At 40.9% G+C, this 26,903-nt stretch overlaps 1 protein-coding gene across 1 annotated transcript in view; it reads left to right on the top strand.

Moving 5' to 3' along the window:
* Positions 1-5,297: 5,297 nt before the first annotated feature.
* anos1b (anosmin 1b) overlaps positions 5,298-26,903 on the top strand; it is a 51,299-nt gene continuing 29,693 nt past the window's right edge. The window contains exons 1-2 of the mRNA XM_049588648.1: positions 5,298-5,635; positions 17,599-17,646. Of these exons, the coding sequence (XP_049444605.1) occupies positions 5,459-5,635; positions 17,599-17,646 (225 nt within the window). The 5' untranslated portion in view covers positions 5,298-5,458. The remainder of the gene's footprint in view (positions 5,636-17,598; positions 17,647-26,903) is intronic.

Here is a 26,903-nt window from a genome sequence, read left to right as displayed (position 1 = left end):
AAATTGGGAACAGCTTCTCTTTTTGTAGTTCATAGACATGGTTAATTCAGCTGGGTTTAGTTGTGATAAAATGTGTTTATGTGATACATTGTGATGAAGCTCCAGAAGTCAGATGTCAAACAAACCAGTTCATAGGATTTCATCATCAGAGGGTTACATGTAGCAGTATAGCTTCCCTTATTAGCATGAATCATGAAACACAAATTTCTCTGTGAACATAAAAAGCCCTTACACAATTGGAAATCTGTCCCATAAGGCTAGACAGCACAATCCTATCACTCCCCACAAAAACACACTTCACACATACTTGACAAAACAAGTCCCCAGGTGCAGCAACCCCAAGAAATACTTCACACGCCACCCCCCAAAAAGGCTGTAAATGTTCTCTTTCCACATTTTCTTTTTTACTTTAACTGTCAAAATATGTTTTCTTCCAGTTCTTCCCTGCTCAGTGCCAGAAATACATTTCTGATGAAGAAACACTAAATTCCTTCACAAAACTTCGCTTTTGACCTAAATGGTCTCATGTCATAATTTATACTCTTTAAAACATCAGAGTCACATTTAGAAAGCCACCATCTGGAGTCCAGGTTTATTTTGATAAAATATTTTGCAGATGTTCTTTGAATTTATTTTTGCTTTTGTTTAGGACCTTTAAACTGTCCTTAACCCACATGCATGGTATCAGCACACAAACGCAGCTATACATACAACTTCTCGTTTAACTACCATCAACCTAACACAGAAAAAATGACACAGGCACCTATGACTCTTCTCAAATTTGTAGTAATAATCACCTGACCTATTATTATAAAAGGGTTCAAATTTGTGAGAACATTGTTTTACTATTTATACACACAAATGTAAGATGAACTACAACAGTCTGTACACATGCAAAGTGATTTTACCTCAATTCATTTTCACTGTATTTCATTCAGAAAGTCTGTACACCATTGCAAATCACTGAAAATAACAATTTGAAGAAAGATTCTTTTAAATACATTGTTACTGCCTATGGCGTTAAATTAGATTAGTACAACTGGTTTTCTCAGCTGGTCTCTACATAATGAAGTTATGTAAACTACTTAAATAAATAAAATATGGTCAGTGTATTCTATGAATAGATAGACTACAACTAATTTTTGTATAATTCTACACTGTAAGGGCCCTTCTGTGTGGAGTTTGACATGTTCTCCCCGTGTCAGCGTGGGTTTTCTTTGGGTACTCCGGTTTCCTCCCACAGTCCAAAGACTCAAAATTGGCCGTAGGTGTGAATGTGAGTGGTTGTCCCTCTTTATGTGTCATAGTCTGGCGACCTGTCCAGGGTGTACCCTGCCTCTCGCCCATTGTCAGCTGGGATAGGCTCCAGCCCCCCCGTGACCCTCAAGAGGATAAGCAGTTATGGAAGTGAATGAATGAATGTACATTGTAAACTTCTCAAGTCATTTAAACCCCCAAATTCATTGAAACAATATTGAGGGCAAGCCTTTGGTGTTTACAGGAGCTCCAGCCTTGCTTCCTAGCCTGACAATCAGACCATTACAGTATTTAAATCGATAGCGGGCATTGATAAGAGGTCTGAAACCAGCCTGGAACTTGCTTGCTTGCGTTCTAAATGTACAAAACCAGGGTGATAATCAGGTTACTCTTTGTGAGGTAGCAGCTTTGATCAAGATCAGATTGAAAGACTGAAGTATTCAACTGAATTAGAGAGATCTGTTGGTGTTCAGTCATGTCCTGGCTGATTTCTACTGATTGATCACAAGAGCTGAGATTCTGGCAGTTCTGTGTCCCTCTGTCTGTTTGACCCTCTTTCTTTCTTTCTTTCTTTCTTTCTTTCTTTCGTTCTTTCTTTTCTCTGTCACTCTGTTTCTCTGCCACACTATCCCTCTTCCTCTCTCTTTTCTTGAAATTCAAAGACATTTGGTTTTAATCAAGCAGATTTTGGACAGACATTGAATGCTTCTGTTACGTGTGTGTGTGTGTGTGTGTGTGTGTGTGTGTGTGAGAGAGAGAGAGAGAGACAGAGAAACTACGTGTGTGTATGTGTGTAACTGTGTGAAGTTTGAGTATGTGTTGGGGAGGGTCTTTGCTCCACTAATGGTTTATTCAGAAACCTGAGCAGGGTGTTTTAAGAAAATATGAAAATATTATGTCGGTCATTTAGATAATGGGCAACTACTGTGGAGTGCATCTGCGTGTGTGTGTGTGTGTGTGTGTGTGTGTGTGTGAGAGAGAGAGAGAGAGAGAGAGAGAGAGAGAGTGTACGTGTGGGTGTGTGCGCACACGCATGTATAAGAATTGGTTTCATGCTTTCTGATTTAAGGCCTGTGTAGGTCCTCTGAGGTCAGGTGTGCACGTGCACACACACACACACGCCTTTGAACACAGTGACTACACTTAGTTTGGCTTCACAGCACATCACTTATGTACATTTTGTCTCTTGGTCTTACTCTGTATATTTGTCTCTCTTGTGGTCGTAGTGACGCAGTACTGTGTAGACCAGTGGCTCCCAATTTAGGGGTTGGGACCCCCCTAAGGATCCTGAGATCACAAGATAATTACAGGGGTAAGACAGAATACATAGAAACATTTCTGTTGTACAAAATTGTGTATTTTAGGCCTGTTAAAGGTCCTTTAATGAAAAAATCAGAGAGGAAATATGATTATGTTGTTGAACTGCTCGATGCTGTAGCTCAGTGGCCATGCTAATGGCCATGCTAGCCCATTACAAGGGTCCACAAGCATATATTAGTAGCTAATATCTTTAGAGTTACAACAATTAATTCATTATCAGTTAGCTGAGTGAAAACTACATATTGTTTGATATTCTATAGTTGGTCAAATCAAACAAGCTACCTATATACATCACCATGGGCTGTGTGAACATGTAAATTATCTTAATTTTAAGGGTTAACAAGCCAAAAGGTTAGAAGCCACTGATCTAGTCTACTGTTCTAACCTGCAGTGTGCAGCTCTTTCTATACGAGGACAGAATGAAAACTCCACTGCAGAACAGTCCTGCCAGTACTTACTAAATATTTATACGTTTCCATTTCCCCTAAATCAAAATGTAGGTGATTCTTTCTCCATCTCGCTGCCAACAGGGATGACTCCTCTGCTGGGTTACAGTTTCATGTAAACAAATAGGGCTTTCAACCATGTGTCCTAAACATCTTGACTTGGCCCTGGATCTAATAAAGCCCACTTGGCTCTGCAGTTGCTGTAGCAAAGTGGTGACTGACTAACAGTCTGACTGGCTCTGTGACAGACACCTACCTCAACACATTCTTCAGGTCTCTTTCCCATTAATAAATGCTCTTTTATTAGTCTGCGCTAATAATTACCAGAGAGAATTCCCAGACTATAAAGATGAGTTTGTTTTTCAGAATAGTAACAGTAAAGTGTTAATAGGCCCAGAACAATAGCCTCCCATGCAAACCATTACGCCATAAATGCTTTCTCTTGCTTCACTGCACTGCATCTCCTTATGTTTAATTTATTTATAGCAGCTTTTTGATCTTCTACAAATAACTCATTGAGTATGGAGCTGTTTATTTATGATGATGATGATGATGATGGTGGTGATGATGGAAATGAAGATGGTAGTCCTGGTCATAACAAGGAAGATTATGGAGCAACAGTGGTGAAGACTGTCCTTGAAGGCAGCATTATGATGATGATGATGGTGATGACGACGATGGAGGAGAAGGTTACAGTAATGATGACGGCGGTGATAATGATGATGATCATGATCATAGTGGAAGAGGGGATAATGAATGATAATGAAAATGGGAGGATAAAGATAAAGGTGACAGATGAAGATGATGCAGGTGAAGCTGTGGAGATGGGGATGAAAATGATGATTCTTTCCGACTGTAATAGGCCAGAAAAAAGGTCCATGTCTCCTATATCACTGTGTTAAGCTGTAGCTGACCAACAGGGGTCTGTTGCATAATCACCTGTATTCATGTTCCCTCGGGCACCACTATGCAAAAGACCCCACCACCTCTCCTACGTAGGAGCAAGACACACAGACTTTGTGGTTTTTGCCTCATTTTTTGTCATTGTTTTGCATCTCTTTGTAGTCCTTATGTATCTTTTAGTGGTTTTGTGTCTCTTTGAGGCCCCCAGGAAGTGCGCCAGGCTTTGAAGCCAATTTTCACCATGGCCAAACAGGGGAATTATATTTTCTGAGTTCATCACGTGATGCCCTGCAGCCCAAAATGACTTTTCCCCAATGACTTACATGGCAAAAGACATGCCTATAAATCAGTGGATTATTTTTTTTGAGCACCACTACCCCCACGAAATGACTCGATTCACTATCAAGATGTAATCCATTTGGTTCGATAACATTCGGAAAGTCTAAAGCCGCATGACTAAATCATTTTATCCCTGTCCAAGTTAACAGAGTGCTGTAGTAGCCAGCTCAGTCTGCGGAAGTCTCTAGTGTACTTGCTCAATGGGCTGCACAATGTAGAAGCAGTGCCGATCATCCGTTAATTCTATACCCGCCAGTCAAACCATTTTGGCTTCATGCACCACTGAGCAACTTTAGGAATGGAGTGAACAGGTGCCCACCGCCTATGCTGTATCCAGGTCTTGGGTTGGTGATCATGATGATGGTGACAGTAATGGTTATGGTGATGGCAGTGAAGATAATGCTGGCATTCAGGATAATGATGATGAGAAGAGGTACAGTGTGATTGAGTGATGAAGGTATGGATGATATCATGCTGAGTTGATGATGATGATGACGAGGATGATGACAATAGTGACAGTGATGACAGTGAAGATAATGCTATCATTCAAGATAATTATGAATGATCACAGAGTGTGAGTGATGCAGGTATTGACAATATATCATGTTAAGTTGATAATGATGATGATGATGATGGTGGTGGTGGTGGTGGTGGTGGTGGTGGTAGTCACTGCAAGACCAACAGTAAACATGAAGATGATGATGAAGATAAAGGTGTAGCCGGTAACGTTGATCATGATGATGGTTATGCTGTGAAGTACAGTAAAATGGTGATGATGGTGGGTATCAGGTCCAGGATGATGACGATAATGACGATAGCTGCACGTGCACAGGTAATGAATGTTAATGGCAGTGGTAATAATAATGATGATGATGATGATGATGATAACAGGTAGTGTAAGAAGTGATTGAAATCACAGAGGCGATGAGGATTATGATAAGGATAATAAGGTTGAAAGCCATGATAACTCCGCGTGGACGCACTTGTACCGGTGGTGGGAGTGTCCGCGAGGAGGGTAGAGCCGCTCCACTCACTGCTCGCGCGCAGACAGGAGCAGCGCTCTGATGTTTTCATTCTGAACTTAAAGGGTCGCGAGAGTGGGACGTTGACGAGCCGGACACGAGGAAGCAAAACTATTTTAAAATTTGTGCGTTTCCTTTCATTTCGTTTTCCTTGTATTTCCTCTCGGTGTGATGTCAGGGTGTCGGGCCGCTTTGGTGCTCCTGTGCGCGGTGTTGGCGGTGACTCGTGCCCGCAGGAGTTCACCGGAGCAGGAGGATGTTCAGGAGAAAATCAACAGCGCCAGATGCACGTCCAGGTGCCTCACTCTGCACATGACTCAGCTAACGACTGCTTTCAGACACCTCCAGGTACCTACGACCACTTTGTATGTTATTTAAGAGTGTTTACTGACCATGGGGTCAAATATGACCACCAGTGTAGCCTTTAATAAAAGGCACGTCATAAAATGAAATTGAAGACTGTCGTGACTGAGTATTTAGATACTTTTTGCCACTTAAAGCCCCGCCTGTTACATTGATACTTAATATAATGTGTACCTATGTAAACCTGTAGCTTAAATGACCCTCAAAGGTGAGTTAACTGCAGCATATTACTCAAATATGAGGACTGAAAGATGCACCATTTAAGGCTACTTTTTACCCTGAGCTGTTTCTGGTATTTTCTGTATTTTTATGGGCCAGCTGCAAACACTGCATGTGTCAACAACATACTATATAACTGTCATTCTCATTCTATAGGCTATAGCTCAGTGGGGTCAGACATTTTGTTGTGGTAAGCTACCTCAGAGTCACTTAACCTAATTTTGCTTTGATTTCACTATTTAACTACAATATCTGCTGGCACAGCCTCCTAAAAAAATTCACAGTAGGTTTTAAAGGGTGAAATGAATAAGAGTGGTGCCAGGGATGGGCATCTTGAATCAATCAGGTGCAGTCTGTGGTCAAATTGTGGAAATAAATCAGAATGGTTGAAGTTTGAAAATGACTTTCTCATAATCGACTGACATAATGATCTCTCATTTAATTTACGAGATTCAGCAGTATGCAGAAAAGGCTTCTCATGAATATAAAGTTTAAATTGCATCATTAAACTTTATTAAAATGTTGGAACATTAAAAAAAAAAATCACTAGTATGATTGATGAAAAGCCACTCCTACAACTCTGATGACCATTCGTAGTCGTATCGCTTAATTCAGGCTGTTCTCACAAACTAAAAGTAAATCACCCAAGGTTCTGTACTCTTGTCAGGAAGTATGGTGCTTGCTGGAGAAATGCATTATGCAGTCATAACAATTTTGTAGTCAGCATCCATCCTTAACAGTAACAATGGTCACTCAATGCCATGTTGTGCAGAGATTTAAGATTAGCTTGTTATGCACAACAGAAAAGGAGCGCAGCTGAGCACTTACTGCTTAAATAATTAATCCGAAGTAACTGTGTGATCTCACCTTTAATAGTGAGTTATTTCCAGCATGGTTTTCATCAGGAAGGTTTGCACAAGTGTTTTGATAAGGTTGCCCGGTGTCAGTACACAGATGGCCAAAGGTACCCTGGAAGAATGTGGGTTACTGGTTTATAGTAGTTGACAAAATTACTCATCTCAGTGAAATCGCTGGCCCATGTTCTTTGGCCTTTGTAGTGAGGAATGTGAGATTAACGGGGACATTAGGACGTTACCAAGTTCGAAAAGCCACTTATCGTTAACGGCTTCAACATGTGCATGCTGTGTAGTGGGTGGGAAAGTCATTAACCACAGAGTTCAGCCCCAGTGGCTCTGAGGTGTATAGAAGACAGTGTGTGTATTGGTGTGTGTGTGTGTGTGTGTGTGTGTGTGTGTGTGTGTGTGAGTTTGCATATGTTCATGTATAAAACAAAGGTTTGGTCTGGTTCGCATCCATCCTGAATAGACTCCCTGCACACCTGTGCATTGGGTAATGAGGGTGGCCCCTGGATGACTCTCTAGCAGTGAGATGTGTGTGTGTGTGTGTGTGTGTGGTGTTTCTGGAATGGAGGTGTGAGAAAGGGAACATTTGCTTTAAACTTTATGAAGTGAAGTGCAGTAGTCAGATGTTGAGCATCAAACAGCAGCGATAGAAATGAGACCAGCTAACTGGGAGGTAGCAAACAGGCCAAACATTCATTTTTTACATTTTCTACTTGAGTTTCATTTTTAAAAGTGAACAAAATGTGGCATCCCATTCAGACACAACTCTTTTATCTCTGTGAGTTTGTTTTCTGTTATACTGTAGGAATTAATTGACCTCCATGATGTGTTGAGACTTCCAGGATTTTCTGACTCTGTACGCCGATATCTTCAAATTTTATTGAAGCTATAAGAATATTTATTTTTAGAGTGCTCTACTTGCAGTCTATTCACTGGATTTTTTTTCAAGAAGACTTTAAGACTGTCAGCATCCTGAAACAAAGCAGATTAGGGGCTGATCTTTTGCAGTAAGAATACAGAGGTTGATTAATGAAACTTCCTGAAACAAGTCGTTTTGGAAGTAACTCATTCTACTAGTTAGATTTTTTACTCACTTTAAGAAAAATGCTATATGGAATTATCTCTTAAAATGAACCTTTTTTTAAAAAAAAAAATTTCATCATCAAAATCCGATTGTATAGACTGACAGAAAATAATCCATATTGGTTTTTGATCATCAGTAAATCAAAAATGACAACACTAGCTTTTCCAGTTCCTCCAATGTGAGAATTTCATCCTTTGCTCTGTTTTAAATTAATGTAAAATTAATATCTTTGCATTTTTTACTACTAGTTGGATAAGACAAAACAATTTGAGGCCTATAGTTCATATACGTACATGAATGCTTTTTCCACGCGTTTTGGTTTGTCCTCCACATGCAGACTGCACTTTAGGTCACTGAAAATGGACCTTTTGTAAAACTCCTTCCAGGGAAACTCTGTTTTAAGTGTTAACGTGAAGACAGGTCAAACAGCGTTTTTGGCTTGTAATGTCAGAGTTTGTGCCATTATCTCCTGTAGGGCGTCACAGTTGAAGCAACATTGTCTGCGATGGCGGGTGTGGCTACAATTTTTGCTGGCTCTAACCGTGCTCACAGGACTTTTTACATGTTAACATATAAATGTACAATTACTCTTCCACTATAGTGAGGAACAGAGGTGTCAAAATGTGCTATGATTCACCATAGCAGCTTTTTTCTGATTGGCCAACATCCTATTATTCTTTGCGCGATTATATTGCTGCCTCTTGGCTTGTAATGCTCTTGAAAGTACTTAAATTGTGTTTTTCCATTTTTATTTGGACAGAGGTTTCTGACGTGTGTACATTTTATTTCGAACAAAGGAGGAAAAACCCTGTTTTCAAAAATACCTGTGGAGACATCTGCCAGGAGTCTTTCATTACTTTATGACATTTGAGACAATAACCAAGAAATGAATAGTCAGATGAATCAATTATGAAAACAGTTGTCAGTTGCAGCCTTTGTTGAAAAAGAACTTGGCATTGACGTTGTCATTGATTAACAGGACAGTGAGAAACGGGAAAGTATGCCATTTTAGTGTGACTCAGAGACTCTTTTTAGGATATAAAGGGTCACTGAAAACTTTGTGCGTTTTGCCAAATTAAAAAGAGCCTCTAAACTTTGAGCAAACAAGGAAACAAGTTTCCTCTCCGCCACATCCTGGGGAGCAGCATCACTCCTTGAACCTATTATAGGACAGTGCAGCAGAGCACAGAGTGATTAATGGGTGGGAGAGACTGTGTGTTAGAGGGTTCATTCATTTAAAGAACAGAACGTTTAAAAACAAAAAAGCCTTTTGATAACAGCTCCAGTAACTATAACATCAGTGATGGCAAATGGAGCTTTACTCATCCTACTCTTTCACCACACTCAGACACAAAGACACAAACACACACATTGCTTCCTCTGGCTCCATGTGGGTGAACCCTGTGTTTTTGGCTCTTTCTCTCTCAGTGTGTGTGTGTGTGTGGCGAGTGTGTAGCCACTAGAATGTGAGTCACCAGTTTTCTATTTACACCTCTCTTTCGGCTGCTCCTCTGGGTTTTCCACTACTTTCCCTTGTATGGTGTAATAGCGTAATTATAGCTCTTTGTGTGTATGTGTGTGTGCACATGAGCATATATTTGCTGGTATGTTGTCATATTCCCAAATTCCTCCTTGATGTAAACTCCTAAAAATAAGAAAAAAGAAAAGAACAGCGGCCTCGCCTGCAGAGCTGGATCTTTTTGCACATACGTAGTAGATCAGATTAGGCAGCGTGTCTTAAACACTCACAGGTCTGTGGTGCTGATGAGCGGATGGTTAGCGGTTCAAGCCAGGGCAGAGAGCCAGTGCGAGGCTGAATGAGCTGCCTGTGCATTCATGTTTATGTGTGTGTGCGTGCATGTGTGTCCCAGCTGCTCTGCGGTAGGTAAGTCTAATCAGTCCAGAGGTCGGTCAGCCAACCAGTCACGCTCTGAAAAAGACCAGAGACAACGGTCAGGTCAGGTTGCACATAGACAGACGGGGGAGATAAAGGCAGGTAGACAGACGCGGTCAAGCACGAAGACAGACAGGGAAGATGGAAAAATGGGTGAGCTAGGCAGGTAGATGGCGCACACAAACAGGTGCGACTAACAAACATGAAGAGAGACAACCTCACAAATTGTGACACGGGCTAAAAAGCGGACTGACATGCAGACAGACAGGTAAGCAGAGAGACAGGCAGAAGGGCGGGTGACGGTAGGAGACAAAGGCTTGTTTGATTCACCTCGGTGATAAAGCATCCACCCCTTTCTGTGGCTTTGTGACTGCCCTGTCATTTGATCAGCAGAACCAGGGATGGATGGTGATAAAATTGTGGCGGCGTAGGAGTGACTCACCTGAAACCAGGACAAGAAATTCCAAGATAGTAAATCACAGCTGGAATGACAACACATTGAATGACAAAGCTTTGTTCTTTCAGCTTCAGAAAGGGAGACGGACAGAAAGACTCTTTTACTACATCAACACTGTGACGGCATTTATACCTGATACTTGAGCAATTAAATGCTTAAATCTTCTTCCCAGTGGTGACCACTCACATATCTGCACCCTGAATATGGAGCTGCCGCTGGCATTTGGCCATTCTTGGAACCAATTGGCTATGGGTCTGACAACAATAAGCCTCTCAGGGTAATATTTCAAGGGTTCTTGCATAGCCAGCAGATATCTAAGCCAAGACAACTTCTTCTGTGTGCTGGTCATTTTGGCTACTTTCTATAAACAGATATGAATGACCAAAAAAAAAAAAAAAAAAAGCTAAAAATTGCCATCAGATGATAGTCGTTTGGTTCCAGAACTCCATTTTGGCCAATGTGTTTGCCTCATTTGCTCTCCACATGCACTGTTTACCTGCATGCAACCAAAGCCTGGTCAATACTACTCGGACTACAAACAGAAACCAGAACGCTTCTGATATCAAAATCTCTAGCTAGCTTACAGATTTGCCGTACATATGCAGATATCTGTTTATAGAGATTAGCAGTTGGCTAACTTAGCTTAGCACAAATGCTGGCATTGGGAAAACAGCCAGCCCGTCTCTGTCCAAACTCTACCCTGGCTCCTAGAAATTATGTTTGTATTTTACTAAACTGCTTTTTTTTTTACTACTTTCTTGTGGCACAGCCAGGATTGTATTCAGAAATTATGTGTCTTTCACGTAATGAAACACTACATTCATGTACCACGTAGGCTTCGGTAGGAGGTGGATTGGGGAGATGGTGGGCGTACAAAGACCCTGACACCAGAACTTTGAGTTTGCATCCTGATTCCTGTCTTAGGTTTAGGCAACAAAAGAACTTTGATGAAGGTTAGAGAAAGATCATAATTTTGGTTAAATGTTAATAAAAACTGCTGTAGACACTATGAACTACTAAGATTGGCTATTCAGCGTTTTATTGACAACTGAAATACATTTTCGTTGACATTTTGCTGTTCAATATCAACATTTTTGCAACTTTCCACATATGTTAACTAGCAACAAATGTATTTGCTGATCCAAATTAGTTGTGTGTACCGTAAACATAACATAAGGCAACAAAATACACCTACAGTACCAGCACATCTAAAGCTCATTCATTAACACATTGTATGTCATTTGCTTAATGCATACAAAAAACAAAAATTAAAACTAACAAATTATAGTTTTACAGGGAGTTATGTGCAGGACTATTTCTTGGTCTGGACCAGTAAATTCCTGCCATCTCCGCTGGTTGCTGGGCAACCAGTCTTTGTGCTAGTCTAAGTTAGCTGGCGTCATATTAGCCTACAGATGTGAAATCAATCTTCTCATGTAACTTAGGGCAAGAAATCATATAAGCTTATTTCCCAAAATGTCGAACTTTTACTTTAATTTGTTGATCATCTAGAGTATTTGTTTACCGAAGGAGTTTCATCATTGCTGCTGTTGGAAGTGAACCGAAACAGAGAGACGGATGCCAACGTAATTGTCGGATGAGGACCGTGTAACAACCACTTTGTTGTGATGCTTGCTGTTTACAGGATGTGGGGCACCACAAACACTAACGTTGACACACATGCACCGAAACACACACACACAGGCGCACGCACGTAGACTAATTAGGGGCTTCTGTCGGGAATGCTCAAACCTCAACATTGGCTTTTTTGGAAGAGCCTCATATTCTGTTGAGTGGAAGTTAGTCATGAATGATACATTCACCACACACACACAAACAGGTACGCACAAAACACATACACACGCATGTTTGCTTCTGGTCATCTGGGTGTGATTAGCAGAGTTAATGCCTCGTGTTAAATAGACTTTCTACAGCGCCTCACCGCGAACACTGACCACAACACACACACACACACACACACACACACACACACACACACATTATACGTACACACACTCTCCCTGCCTCTGTCTCTCTCACACACACTCACTTTTTATCGCCGCATCTGGCAGAAGTGTGATTTATATCTCACTCTCTTTCAAACACTGAAGGGTGTGTGCAGCTGTGCGCGTGCATGTTAACTGTGCACATTTCTGTGTGTGTGTTTGAGTCCCTGCCTCTTTCCTGCTGTTGCATTTGGTAATATCAGATTATTATTCTTTAACAATGATTACTGTAGACTCAGCAGTCATCAGAACCATGTGGAAGTTCTTTAGTGCAACAGTTTCGCACTCCGTGGGTCAGTTCTGGTTCTGACAGGTCTCTTGTGTCTCAAGCTCAGACAAACTTCTCTTGTGAATCCCAGGATAGAGAAAACTTTAAGACCCTGTGTTTTGAATGTTGGTATGAAATCCAGCCGTGTGGAAATCCATCATTAAAATGAAATGGGATGTTTGCACTGCTTTTTGTTCTAAGTCATAGATCATAAACTGGGTTGGAATAAAATTCTCTTGATATATTTCATGCAAGGTATCTTGTGAGCTATAGTGTGAGGATTTTTTATGGTACATGAAACATAAAATGCACAAAAGCTTTGGATCAAATTGTGGGTCATAATGTAGGTTTTAAGATTTATAAATAATTAAAGACACTATTTTTGTTGTAAATAAACACATCACATACAACTTCATCCATAACCAGAAGTCAGAAGTGTCACAATGAAAATTTGTTAGCTTTTAAATGGTTTTCCAGTATGGATGAAAATGCACTTTAAGAAATTGGCTCGCCATTAATAAAACTCCGAAGACTAAGCTTAAGCCAGACGAACAGCAGTCGACAAAATTTATTGCGTCCTGTTTCACAACTAGTATCCACTCCTTTCCAGTCTCTCCCCCTGTTAACTAATATTTATTTCCATCTTTCACCTTCTTTTGTCTGCCTCCCTCTGCTCTTTTCAACTTCCTCCCTGCCTCCCATTTCCTCTAAGCCCTCCACATCCAACTTCTTTTCTCTTCTTCTAGTCACCTTCTTCCAATCCTCCCTTTATTTCCCCAACTTTTCCAACATGTGCAGCTGTTTTGCCGCAGACAGACACACACACATACACACACACACACTCTGAGACCCCACGAAACCCCACTCTGACCACTGTTTAATAGCCATACGGCACACAGGCCCATCTAAACTGCCTTGATTGGCTCTGACAGCAAATATGTCCCATGAAATTGACTTGGGATCAGCCTGTGTATGTGTACATCCATGTGTGCATGCATTAATGTGTGTGTCGCAGAGGGGGCTGAGGAGGAGTGACAGAAAAAGGGGGATGTTATGGCGAGGAAGACAGGAAAAGAAAGAGAGCGTGAAAAAGATTAAGATACGGGATGAAGATGGGAGGCCAGCAGCGGGGAAAGCTGCTTTATATCTCGTCAGTGAAAATCTGGAGATGTTTAACTGTCCTCAGTTCTTTGACTGTTGCATCTACAGTATATCATCACCATCATTTTCAAGTCCTCTCCTGTCAGTTTTACAGAAGTTGACAGCAATGTCTGCGGAGACTAAGAGGAGGAGTTAGAGGGTAAGAATGAAAGACTGAAGAAGAATGTATGCCTCACAAGGGTGGTTAGTTGAATTAAGCATCCTTCTGCCAAAATCAGAAATCACAATATCTTTGACTGCATCCCTTGAATGCTCGAGAGCAGGAATTGAAAATCAGTTGCGCCTTGGCAATGTCAGTTTTGTGTAGTCAGGAAGTGCCTCAACGACACGAGGAAAGAAAGAAAGAAAGACAGAAAGAAAAGGAGGGCAGGGGAGGAAGGTGTTTCTCTGTCTCTGTAGTGATACCATGACAGCTGCTCCTCACTTTCTTCTTTCATCTATTCTTCTTTCCATCCATCCTTCCCCACAGACTTGTGCATCAGAGATTTAACCATTACTTTTATGCTTCACTGCCTTCTTCTGCTTCCCTCTCTAATTTATCTCTATAGGAAGCATCAGCCCCAGCATTACCCTGTTTAACAAATAGCACAGATTACTGTTAAGACAAGCCATCAATAGTCATTTAGTCTTAAAGGCACAGTAGCATGGGACAGAAATACACTTGTATTAGACAGGTCTTCTGGGACAGTTTGACATCCAAGAGTAGGAAAAGCACAGGTGTAGATAATAAAACAAATGATGGCTAAATTCCATTTAGCATCCTGGTATTGTACATGCTGGCTCAGGTTCACGGCTTACTAGCACTTGATAGAGCACAGTAGGACAACAATAGACACATTGTTGATGTTATCAGTAACACCTGTGCTTTTTCTACAATGTCAAGTCAAAATGTCTGCTGGGAAAAGGCCCATTGTGCCTAACAACCATTTCAGAGACTAAGGTAGTTTTTTTTTTTACTTGGTACGATTCATACCGTATCTGACTGCCTTGTCTCTCCACTGTGATAACTTACAGCATCTTTATGAAGAGAAGGTCACCTCTAGAGCTTGGTCAATTCACTCAGACTCTCAATACCCGCTCCATGTTGAGTTTCAGATGCTTCCATCAGGACGAAGGTTTTGCCTCATTACATATAGAGACATATACAGATCATCCTTTTCTTACTTATTTTAACCAGCGGTGACCACTGATTTGTCCATGATTTATCCTTGCCTGTGTGTGATTCTGGAACCTGTGTGTTATATATTGTACTGTCTGTTTTGTTTTACTTATGACTACTGTGTGTGTCCCAAAGTGCCCCCCTGGGGACATTCAAGTTTTACCTTAACTTACATTCCACTTCCCTGTTGCTCAGCTTTCACATTAGTAATATTTTTCAGTTCTATAGTACACACGCGTCATCATCTATGTGACATTTGTTCATGTTGTCACTAGAGTGTAGACTCCAAGCCCATACAGTTGAGTCAAGCTTTGCATTATGCCTACTGTTGTTCATGTTTTGGAGACAATGTCAAGAATGTCCCTCTCTCCTGTTTTCCTTCTTTATTACATGGACGTACAGTCAGGGGGTGAGATATATGTGTGCTGCACACATATGAAGATTTCAGAGGAGACTGGTGGTGTTGAGAGCTGCCTTTGCAATTATACTCGACAACTTCTACTCACACAAACAGTTGTTTGCACACGTAATGCGAACTGTACCCGAGTACACATGAACCATACTCAAGACCACCTTTTTATTCGCATTCAGGCACTGATTAATGAACTGTGCTCAGGTTCAGTACACAGAGTTCACACTAAATGCAGTTGGACTTTGCGGTTAAGTGGACTCGGATCTGGGCCCAGGTCCCTAATGTGAAAGCTTCCTAAGAGTTTTAACAAATTTGTGGTGGCTTCTGTTCAGGACTTGATCTTGATTTTGATTGCACTCCTTGTGTCTCCTCTTGAAAACTAACCATCTCTTCGCTGCTGCCCAGCAGCTGGACAACCGAGGCAATAGTACGCAGCTGTAGTGGTGGACAGGGGTGAGAGTATGAGAGGAATGAGGCAAACAAAATTTGTGGAGAACTTGGAGCTCTGACCATTTTCACACATATGCTCAGTGGCCAGTCTCTGCAGAAAGCAGGCGTGACTGATGTTTTTTCAGTTTGGGAAATTTACAAAAATTGTGAGAGGCAGCACTCTTTATTTCACAGTTAGAAAGAAGCTTTATACTGTCCAGTCTGATAAGCCCTTGTTTAAAAGTATGTCATGGCCTTAACCTTGCTCTCACTTCAGAAAAAAAAACAGAAAAAAACTCTTGGCTGTTTTACTGATAGTAAATTCTTTTAGCTGCTACATGCAACATTTCCATAGGGTTTATCAGGGAGTAGGTCTTAATCTTCATATATCAAATTGCTGTTTAGCTTCTTTAGCAGCTATTTCACAAAAAAAGTCAATATGCATCTGTTTCAAATGTTAAAAGTGAATGAGTCAATTCAGCATCCCCTGTACCGTGAAAGCTCTTAACCCTTAATCTCTACCCTTTAACCTCTGCACTGTTACCCCAACTCTAACCCCTTAACCCTCATCATACCAGAAGCACAATGAGGACAAGCCCTGAAAAGTGTGTGTGTGTCTGTGTGGAAAGAGATGAGCTTGGTTCAGCTAAATACAGCATGCTCAGGAGAGGGTTTAGGAGTCGTTAAGAGGGCTTATCCCACATACACACACACACAGACACACACTTACACACACTAGAGGCTCATATACTCCCTGGAGGCACACACACACATGGCAACAGACAGATACACAACTGCACACACACCAGTATTGTAATAGTTGTTTTGATGTTGGATGATGGCATCATGATTGTGCAGAATGATGACAAAGCAAAGAGCAGCAGTTTTGCCACACTGACTGACTCTCTCACCAGTGCAAGTTAGAAACAGCTGACAGGGTTTTTAGTCTGCATTTAAACCATGTACATGATCCGAAATCTCCTAAAAACTGTTAAATTAAAAGAAAAAATGTAATGTAGCATCCACTCTATGGAACCAAGACGAATTATTGCTGAAATGATTAGTTAAATTATCAGTTGACAGACATTAATTTACAGATGGTGATGATTGATAATCAGTTCTTTAAGTAATTTATCTAGCTGAAACACATAATTAACTTCCAGCTTCTCAAATGTTAATATTTTTTACTCTGTCTTACGTAATTGTAATTGAATATGTTTGTGTGTTGTACTTTCAGATCAACAAAACAATTTCAAATACAATTAGTAGATGAACTAATAATGAAAATAATCATAAATTCCAACTCTTAATGGGAGGTGTGAACGTATTACAGGGGCTACCTTTTTATCTTAACCATGGTTTTATTTGATGTCGGTAATTATAAAAAGGTGTCAGAATTTGTGTGGCCTTGTGCATTCAGTACCAAATATGGACAATTACAATTTTCTTTTAAGGTGTTACATTTGGATGGAAGACAAATCTTGAAAAGTTGAAGGGGCTAAAGGACGAGGGGTTGGTTTGGTTAATCTGTATTTCTGTCCCTGTGGTCATGAGATGACGTCTCTCCCTGTCACAGTGGTTATAGCAGCCATGTTTACTGGTGGTCTTGACTCACTTAGCAGTTACTGTCCACACACGCGCACACACACATACAACACACACACACACACACATAAACATACATCTCACCAAGTGACGTGGCCTCTGTCTGCTTCAGCAACCACAAACACAGTATCTTAAGTCATTTTGCACCCAGAGGATAATTATGTAAATAAGAGAAAGGTTGAGTGTGCGTCTGTCCGCATGTCAGATTTGCTCTGGTTACGATGACCTTTTTATTAACAATATTTAGCTTTCTGTCTTCTTGCATGTCAGACAGCAGTCTCACACGAATGGGTCATGTGGGCAGAGTGTGTCAAACACAGGATTTGTCTGTCAAGGATTTATTTCTCTCACTGTGTTTGTTTTAATCATCATCCTCTCCGTCTCTTTCTAGAGTGACCAAGTTCTGGTTTGGTGTGAAAACCACAGACGCTGTGCACAGGTAAGTACTCATACACACAAACCTTTACTACTACACTTCTAAAGACATTTTACTGACTCTCATTCAGTTCCCTAAAGGCTTACTCAAACATTAATCACTTTATGGCCAACCCTGCCCCTGTTAATTAAGCCAGTCATAACCCCAGGACTGAGTCTTCAGTGTAGGAGTAATGACCAGGGGTTCTTGTGGTACCAGTAACTCTGACTGTGTAGTTCATTCAATTGAACACAATTGGCCGTGTTCCTGGGTGGTAAACCTCTAACAGTTCTTTTCTTTTCCTTTTCTTTTGCTGCACGAGCAGCTTCTACTGGTTACTTGAGGTGACCTTCCACGTGTTACACCTTACTAGTGATACTCATTGCTTGCACTTGAGAAGAAGCGGGTGCAGCACCACCCAAAACAACACCAGAGTTAGCAGTAAAAAGAGCAAAAAACATGCAGGGCAAAGTCTTACTTTAACTATAAAATGATTTGATGATTTTTAGGGGACAGGATTTTTGTTCTCAAATTTGAGCAAATAGATTCCATGAAGAACAGGGCAGGTATTTCTCTCAGTGATTTAACAAAACTTTCTCACAGAGCACACTACCAGAAAACAAAAAGGTGCTAGAAGCAAAAATGGCTATGAAAGAAGATCAAACATCTGCATCGCATTTGCACCAAAGTTATTGTCAAAGCTTGGCGAAAGCTTAGATATCTAAGAGGGCAATTGGAGCGTGTGGAGCTCTGCCAAGGCCAAATGCCCTATCTTGCAATGTTAACAAAAGTGAAAAATATTTTGTGTCTCCATCTCGTGATTCCAATCCGCTCCAGAATGTAATGGGTTCTTGCTTGGCCAGTGCCACAGCGTTCCACAAAGTTTCATTAAAACTGGGCCAGTAGTTTTTCCCATCATCCTGCTGACAAATAGACAAAGCAAACCGAAAAAATATACACCGTTGTCGAGGTAATAAATTTGGTGCAAAGGAGGTAAGTGTTTACGTTTTTTGATCTTGCCAAAGGCTCTAGTAGTGCGTTAAACAACACAGGTATGGCTTTTTTGGGGGGACATCATATGATAAATTAGCATCAGCCAGTACCATGGAAAATGTCTTTCTGATTGGTTGGCACATACCTCAAACACACGTCTGTTTAACAGTTTAAATCAGTGCGCAAGGCACATTAAAATGCAATTAATTGCAGCAACAACAGAATGTTTGCTTTGTGCTACATTAACATCTGCATAACTGTCACTGGTGTAATGGTCCACATCCCGGGGAGAAGTGATTGATTATTTGTATCCATCTTGTCTTTTTGGCTGTGGGTATGCTGATCCGAGAATATAACAAACCTGACACAACAACAGTAAAAGCAGAGACAGAGTGTCGCTCTTCATCTCCGCCTCGAGAGGAAAGTGGCAGAGAGAGAGTCTTTCCCTTGTTTCCCTTGTGTGTGGAATCTTTTCTCCCGCCGCACAGCTCCTGTAATAGTAAAGGTTGTGTTTTTAGTTAAAATAACGTCCTCTGCTATATCCCCATTATCCGTCCACCCTGGAGCAAAAATTATCCCCTGTTTATTCACTTAACACTGCCTGCCAGGAGGCTTTACTATGTGTGTGTGTGTGTGTGTGTGTGTGAGCTAATTCATTGTTTGATTCAAGAGGAGTTTCCATGCTGTGTATTTTTAGCTGCCAGTCTATCCACTCTGCAGCAGCTCCAGCTTGTTCCGGTGTTCTGGACATTACTGTGGGTGTTGTAGACCTCTGGTCCCATCTCGGACACAGAGTGAATTTGTGGATAAAACAGGAACACGGTCTCCATATTTTGAAGCTAATTATCATGTTAAAAATCAGACAGGCTGAAAGATGAAAACAGGAAAATGTCTTCAGTATTAGAAAAAAAGATGTTACAGCTCAGAGGGAGAGGAAAAAAAGTGATTACTGAACTAAGAATTTTTGTGAGATCAGAAACTTTTTTATGAACTCAATACTGATGCTGTGTAATCTGCAGCCAAAACATGTCTGTAAAATATCTGTCCACCATGACCTTTTTCTGACTGACCTCAACTTACTCAATATTAATGACTTGTTGAAAGATTCTGTCTGCTTTCTTATTGATGTGTTCTCTGAACTCTCCGTTCAGGTTCAGACCTATTTAAAAGCTTCATCCCAGCTGAAAGCACACCTGAGTCGTATTTTACTTTTTGCAACACTTCCAAGCTTCCCTACAAATTCACAGTCGCACCAAGGAAAAGCCAGAAACAGGCGTGAGATTGGGAGTTTTTTTTTTCCCTGTACAGCGCATATATCAGAGGTCAGCTGGGGTTAATGTCAACAACAGTCAAGAGCATCCCCCTCCAAAACTCCCACCAACAGACTGTTGCAGTGGTTACCGCACTAAGCGAAACATCAGACTCCAACTTTCAGCGATACCTAACCCCCCCTCACCACCTCAAACACAAATGCACACAGCTCATTTGACCTTACCCAAACTTATCTATAGCCTTTCCTTCCTTCTCTCCCTTCCTTTGTTTCTATTCCTGGTGTTTAGAGTTCAACAGTGACACAGAGAGAATGAGAACAGAAAATATTTTCTAGTTTAATACCACATCTAAACTTTATTACCTTGGCTTTGTGTCTTGCTGTTGTACATGTGTGAATACCAGTGTGGCACTGTGCTGAAACCAACATCCAACAACAGTCTCTGAAACTGGCCAGTGGGGGCTGACGCTGTGTAAACCACAATTTTCCTCTCACAGGCTGATACTGCACAGACATTCACAGTGTCTCTTCTTGCTTGTTTGAATTGCAGTTATTAATTCTTACTGTTTTACAGTCTGTTGAAAGTGGACACAGCCCAATTTGTAAAAGTCACCAGGCCAGGCCAACAAAAATAAATTAGAACTGAAAAGCACGTATCCCAGTCCTCAGCCATAATTGCCAAGATTAATCAAAATAGTGAATTATAAAGCGGAGGAAGTCCAACGTTGTTTAATGCTCCCAAGGTGTGTATATTTGTTAACAGGATACAGGGGAGATATTTAAGGCTGGCTATGTTTTTTATTGATTATGCACCTTGGGAGCAATGTGCAATGAGCACAGTCCACTTTATCATTGTTTCATTAGGATGATAAATATTCCCAGGGTTCAGTTCTACTCTATTCTGTTGATTCTGCTTTTTTTCTCATAACATTTTTGATATAAGAAGGTAAACTACAGATCCCGACTAAGGATTTTGTTTCAAATATATTAGTCATGCTAACAGCTCTCTGGATGACAGTGTCAGTCGGTCTGTCCACCACTTTGCTCCAGACTAAAACATCTCAACTACTATAAAATGGATTGCCATCAAATTTTGTACAGGCACAAATTTTCCCCTCAGTATGGATTGTGATAACTTAAATGATCTCCCGACTTCTCATCATCAACCATCATCAGGTCAAAATATCAGTTTGTCCAGTACTTTACTATGATGAGATTCTCAAGTGGCATGGTAGTGCAGTGGTAAGCACCGTTGCCTCACAATAAGAGGGCTTCAGGTTCGAACCAGCCCCTCTGGGAGGCCCCTCTGGGTTTTCTCCACCTTCCTCCCACAGTCCAAAGACACGCAGTTTACTTGGTGACTTTGACCATAGGTGTGAATGTGAGAGTGAATGGTTGTCTCTATGTGTCAGCCCTGTGATAGTCTGGTGACCTGTCCAGGGTGTAGCCTACCCCGCCTCTCGCCCAGTGTCAGCTGGGATGGGCTCCAGCCCCCCTGCAACCCCTAACAGGATAAGCGGTTACAGGCAATGAATAATTAAAGAACTCATGACATCTACATCAGCCTCATCTTTGTGTTTCGTGATGATTAGCAAATGCTAGCATGCTAACACACTAAAGTAACGTGGTGCACATTGTAAACATTGAAGGCTACCTGCTAAAAATCAGCATGTTAGCATCAATACTGTGAGCTTGTTAGCATAGTGACGATAGCATTCAGCTTGAAGCACTGCTGTAAATACAGCTTCAACAAGTCTCTGGTCTTCACAGATTCTAAGTCTTGTGACTGCATGTGTTGATATGACTCCAGAGTTTCGATAAACGATGCAGTACACCATACAAGATGTTTACCTTACTTTTGGAAATGTAAACAAAAACAAACCTCTTAGATTTTAAATGTTAGCCATCAGAAAGGATCCAGAAAAGAGCTTTGTCTGTATGAAATACTGTCTTTGGCTGGCGAAATTTTGATATAAATTCAATAAATATCTGATTTAAAGCTAACGATTCTGCCAAGACATTTAGTGCTCTCATTCAGTTTCTGTTAATCGTTGCTCTGGACACTATTAGTTGGGACCATAACATTGTTTAGGTGCAGTACCCGCCCCTGGTCTGGACCATTTTCTCCACAGAGAGGAAAAGAAAATGAGAGTGTCATAGGGGAGGAAGTAGTGAGTCCACTGGTCCTTAGCTGTTGATCTTTTGGAGGAAAAACACTCCTCTGCACAGTTTGATTTTCTGACTTTTTCTCTGGGGAGCTACATTTTTCTAATGTTTATAAACCCAATTTTAAGGTTATTAGTAAGGCAAATCTCACAAAATGTGACTTGGTCTCAACCTGCATTCCACTGTAGGATCTCATAAAGCCTTTTGGCAGTGTAGCATACTCAATAACTTTACACAGAGATTTTTACTGAATAATTTGGGGACTGGTATTACTTTCCCCTCAGCTCCTTTTTGGGTCCTGACAGACCTGGAGCGGGGCTGAACGAGGTTGTTCTCATTGAGTTTTAACATGTGTAACACAAAGTCAGTCTGTCTGCTCATAGTCTCTCTTTCACACACATACACACAAGCACACATACACAAAATGGTGCCCTGTGACACTAATTTCCCATGTCATCTGCTTCACTGAAGAGGCGGAAAGCTTTCCATGATGATTTCTTGTGTGTGTGAAAAAATAGCAAGGTATTTGAATTAGAAATTTCATTGCCTTTTCTTTAATCATCTTTAGTCTCTCAGCACCAGACGCATTACTTTAACAAAGCAACCAAACAAAACCTTGCAGTACATTGCATCTACAGGACACTTAAACTGAAAATGCGTTGCAGCACCACAGTACATCATATCAAATGCATCAAGTGGTCAAGTGGCTCCTCACACTGATAGGAAGTGTCGTGCTGAAGCGTGTCAACAGAATAACCACACAAAGTTATTACTACTTTTACTTAAACATCTGTACTTCTTCCACCTCTGCATCTGCTTAATCTGTGTGCACGCCCACTAATTAAACTTGATTTCTCACCCAAAGAGTCAGTCCCCACAGCTTCGGCTCACCAGGCAACATCTTTTTTCCTTTGTCTTAATAGTGACAGGATTGTGGGTCCTATAGCTCAGGATATTTTTTGACCTCAACAACTAGTCTCTCTTCAACCATTTCTTTGAATCAACTCACGTGTGAGACAGCAAGAGGTGAGGAGAGGAAGTCAAGCTGCCATGGGAGCAGAAAAGACAAGCTACTACGGAAACCAGGACTCACAGGCAGGGAGCGAGTGGGGGAAAAAAATCGTTTTTCGGGGGGCGGCGAGGCTGAAAATAGAACAGTGGCATGAAGTGTCACAGAGTGGTGCATCCACTAGAGCCTTAGCCAGTGTGGGGCTGTACACAGAAAATAATTGGGGCTGCTGTTTGATGCATGCTGTTTGGAAATGTGTTTTGGTCTTTAGGGTGCAAATACTCTGCAATGATATATTGCTAGTCTTCCAAATTATACACGTGAAATCTGTGATTGCTCATTTGTTCTCATTTACAATAAAGAATGTTAAATTTTTTAAAAAAAGATAAAATATATATTTCTTTTAAGTAACTCCTCTAGTGAGAGAAGTGCCTTTTGCAGTACAAATAGGATAACATAACAGAAAGAGATAAAGGTAAACACTGCCTCATTAACTGTGGTACTTTGTCTGTTTTAGGGATGCACCGAAATGAAAATTTGTGGCTGAAGCCGAATAATATTAAACGGTTGGCCAAATACTGAGTACCGAATACCGAATATCGTTGTTTAGTTTTTCATTAGTTTTTGCAGATGAACCCCCTCCAGATTAACGTTGTCACGGTACCAAAATTGGATCCCACGTTACGATACCAATGAAAATATCATGGTTCTGAGTAGTGTCACGATACCACGGCAAAAATGAGACACATGTGCCTTTTGTCATTTATAAAAAGATAAATCACTTTTCTATAATACATCAGTGATATTTCAATGGAATAAATTACTTATTGACTTATTCATACTTCAAAAACAGCATCAATAAGTGATTAACATAGGGGGGATCAAAATAAAATAAATAAATAAAATAAGAATCAACCAGCCACCCTCCTCCCCTGACAGTCCCTTCATAAGTAAAGAACAGTCCCTAAAGTGCGGTGAGGTTTGTGGGCCGTGAACAGCTCGTTTCTCCTCTGACACGTCACATACCTGTGTTCGGCTGGCTCGGCTGTTCATGTACTTCTGGGCAGTCTACACGCCAAGAAGAGGATATTATTGGAGCCGACTTATCCGTCGCCGGTAAGCCGATGGCTGCCGTATTTGACAGGAATACATTACTGTCTGTGTCTGTGACCCCTGTTCAACCCACAATCGGTGGGATTCGCCTTTCGTTTCTGCTGCTGGTTGAAATCTGTAGGCTGCTCGCACAGCGTGCTGAATGATTTAAGCCTATTTTGCTTGCTCAAAACTATTTTTAGTTGCAAATGCGAGTGCGGTGTCGCCACACTGCCGACATTTTACTCCGCCCGTCAGGGCATGCTGTTTGATTGCGTTATCAAAACACGCCACTATTATTCGGCCTTGCTTTTAACTTATTCCACCAAATACTGAATGTGTGTTTTTTTGCAATTTTCGTCCGAATATATTCGGTTACCGAATATTCGGTGCATCCCTAGTCTCTTTCTTTGTTACCTGTAAAGGCGCAGGATCTCTCTATTGAAGACACACAAACACACACCAGGCAGATGTTGCCCCAACGCATATGGTTTGTGTCACATCATCAGCAAACTCTCTCTCATGGAAACACACATGGGAGTTCAATAAAACTGAACTGGAGCCCTCACTCAATTCCTCCATCTGTCCATCTCTGTCTTCTTTTATCTATCTTCTTCTCTCTCACACACATGCAAAGTAGACGCAGTAATGTGTGCCAGGTGTGTGAGGCAGCAGGATGTCCACCAACAAACATGTCTGATGCAGAACAAAGGAATAGAGCTATCAAGTCACTCTTACCCTTACGCTTATCATAGTCTCTTCCTCGTTTATTCCTCGTTACTTTTTCTAAGGGTCACTTGATGAGAGTTGGAGCATCTATTAAACTGAGAGCTTTGTTATCAGGCTTACCAAAACATTAGGTGTTACACCTCTACTACCTCTGTGTACATCAATCTACCTTTAAAACCATGCTCCATCATACCCTCACTGACAAAACCCCAAGATTTTTTAACTGCTTTAGTTGAGGCACTAATTCGTTCTCATTCCAGTGGGCACTGTCCACTGTTTTCCTGCAGACTTCAAGGAGATGACTCTCACATCAGCCTCTCGCTCAGCTGCAAGTCAAGTGTTGGTTTAAATTAAAACAGAAAATCACAGTGTTATTATGGAAAGACAGGAGAAAAGGCTGTAAGAGGAATATGTTGAAAAGAGTTTCAACAATTAGGCAATCATCCCTGTGTGCCAGTCTGAAGCCCCTGTCTCACTCTCCCCCCTTAGATTTTAAAGAACTCTACTCAGTGCAACAGCTGCAAACAACAGCTTGCTAGCCCTGTGTAAGCTTGCATATCAATTTTAATTCTCTTATTTCTTCTCATTTTCCCACAGTCATTTCCATTCCCTCTGCTGTTCAGGCTTGTCCAGTAGTTTAATAAGATGTCTGCTGGTTGAGAAATGTTACATTGACTTGGCCATAACGCACCATTCCTGTCAAAATATCATGCTGGCATTGCATTTAAAGGAATATACCAGGTTTTCAAATACATAACAGATAATGTTTTAACAACAAACCTCATGTAGGTTAAGTATTTTGACCGCCACCTGACACCAACACATCCTTTCCTTTATCGTCGAGAGTTCCTTCCCTCTTGCGTCTAAAATAGAGTAGTCAGACTAGCATCCTTTTGAAGTTTTATTTTAGGAGAGAAAGCACAGAAAGAAAATGATTAGGGGAAACACAGAGAGAGAAAGCTCTGGCAGGATTTCGTGTGAGGTTATTGTGGGCACATTTGGGTTTGAGAGGTGAGGAAGTCAACCACCAAACTATCTCAAAGCATTTGTCTTTTTGACTGCTCTCCCGATCTCTTTTTCTTTTCCTCCGTTCTTTTTCCCTACAGCCTTTCCTCTCCTCCCGCGAGCTGCCGACTTAAGTTAGCTCTGGTTGTTGTACATGTTTTTCCAAAGGTCTGGCAAAAGTCTAACATGCTTTTCAAAGGGATTTGTGGAATTTGTTCCGCTACTTTTCACTCACGTACCACAAAGCCTGAAGTGTGTGTATCTGTGTGAGTGTGTGTCTGTCTACGGTGTATGCACAAGTACACACATGTGTGTGTGTGCATATTCAAAATATTAAACAAGTGTGTTCGTATCCTCTGAAATGATTTGTAGAATCTCATTTTATCATTCAAGTGCAGCTGCACATGTAGTCTAGAAAATGTGCTTTGTGTAGAAAGAATAAGAATATAATACGTGGCAATTCAAATATCGTCTGAGATTTATTGAATTGGGTTTTTTTAAAATAAGATTCACACAGTCAATTCTCATATTTTTCAATGCTGTTTTTCTTCTATTATACTGTATTGCACATGCAGTATTACATAAAATGTAGCAGTATTAAAACTACTAAATGTGTAAAACCAGTAATTAAATTTGAGCCAATATTGTGACAGTTATTGACTAACCTAAGGGGACAGTTCACCCAAAATCAAAAGTACATCTTTCCACTACTAATTGCTCTAGATTGTTTTGGTGTAAGTTGTTGAGTGATGGAGACATCGCCCATAGAGATGTCTGCCTCAGAAATATAATGGAGCTAAATGGCACTGTACTTCTGTGGTGCTCAAAGCACCAAAAAAGTACATATGGAAAAACTCAACAGCAATGTCTCTTTCCAGAAATATTGACCCGGTTACTCAAAATAATCCTTAGATCTTATTGTCAGCAGTTTTTATATAGGAACTGTTTTCTTTCTACAGAACTACACCAGCCAACCATATCACCACGCAAAAGGATGCATACATTTACTGCAAGCTC

This window comes from Epinephelus fuscoguttatus, linkage group LG10 (genome assembly GCF_011397635.1).
Source record: "Epinephelus fuscoguttatus linkage group LG10, E.fuscoguttatus.final_Chr_v1".
Classification (NCBI taxonomy): domain Eukaryota; kingdom Metazoa; phylum Chordata; class Actinopteri; order Perciformes; family Serranidae; genus Epinephelus; species Epinephelus fuscoguttatus.
The sequence above is the reverse complement of the archived record's forward strand: the minus strand, read 5'-3'. Positions and strand labels throughout refer to the sequence as shown.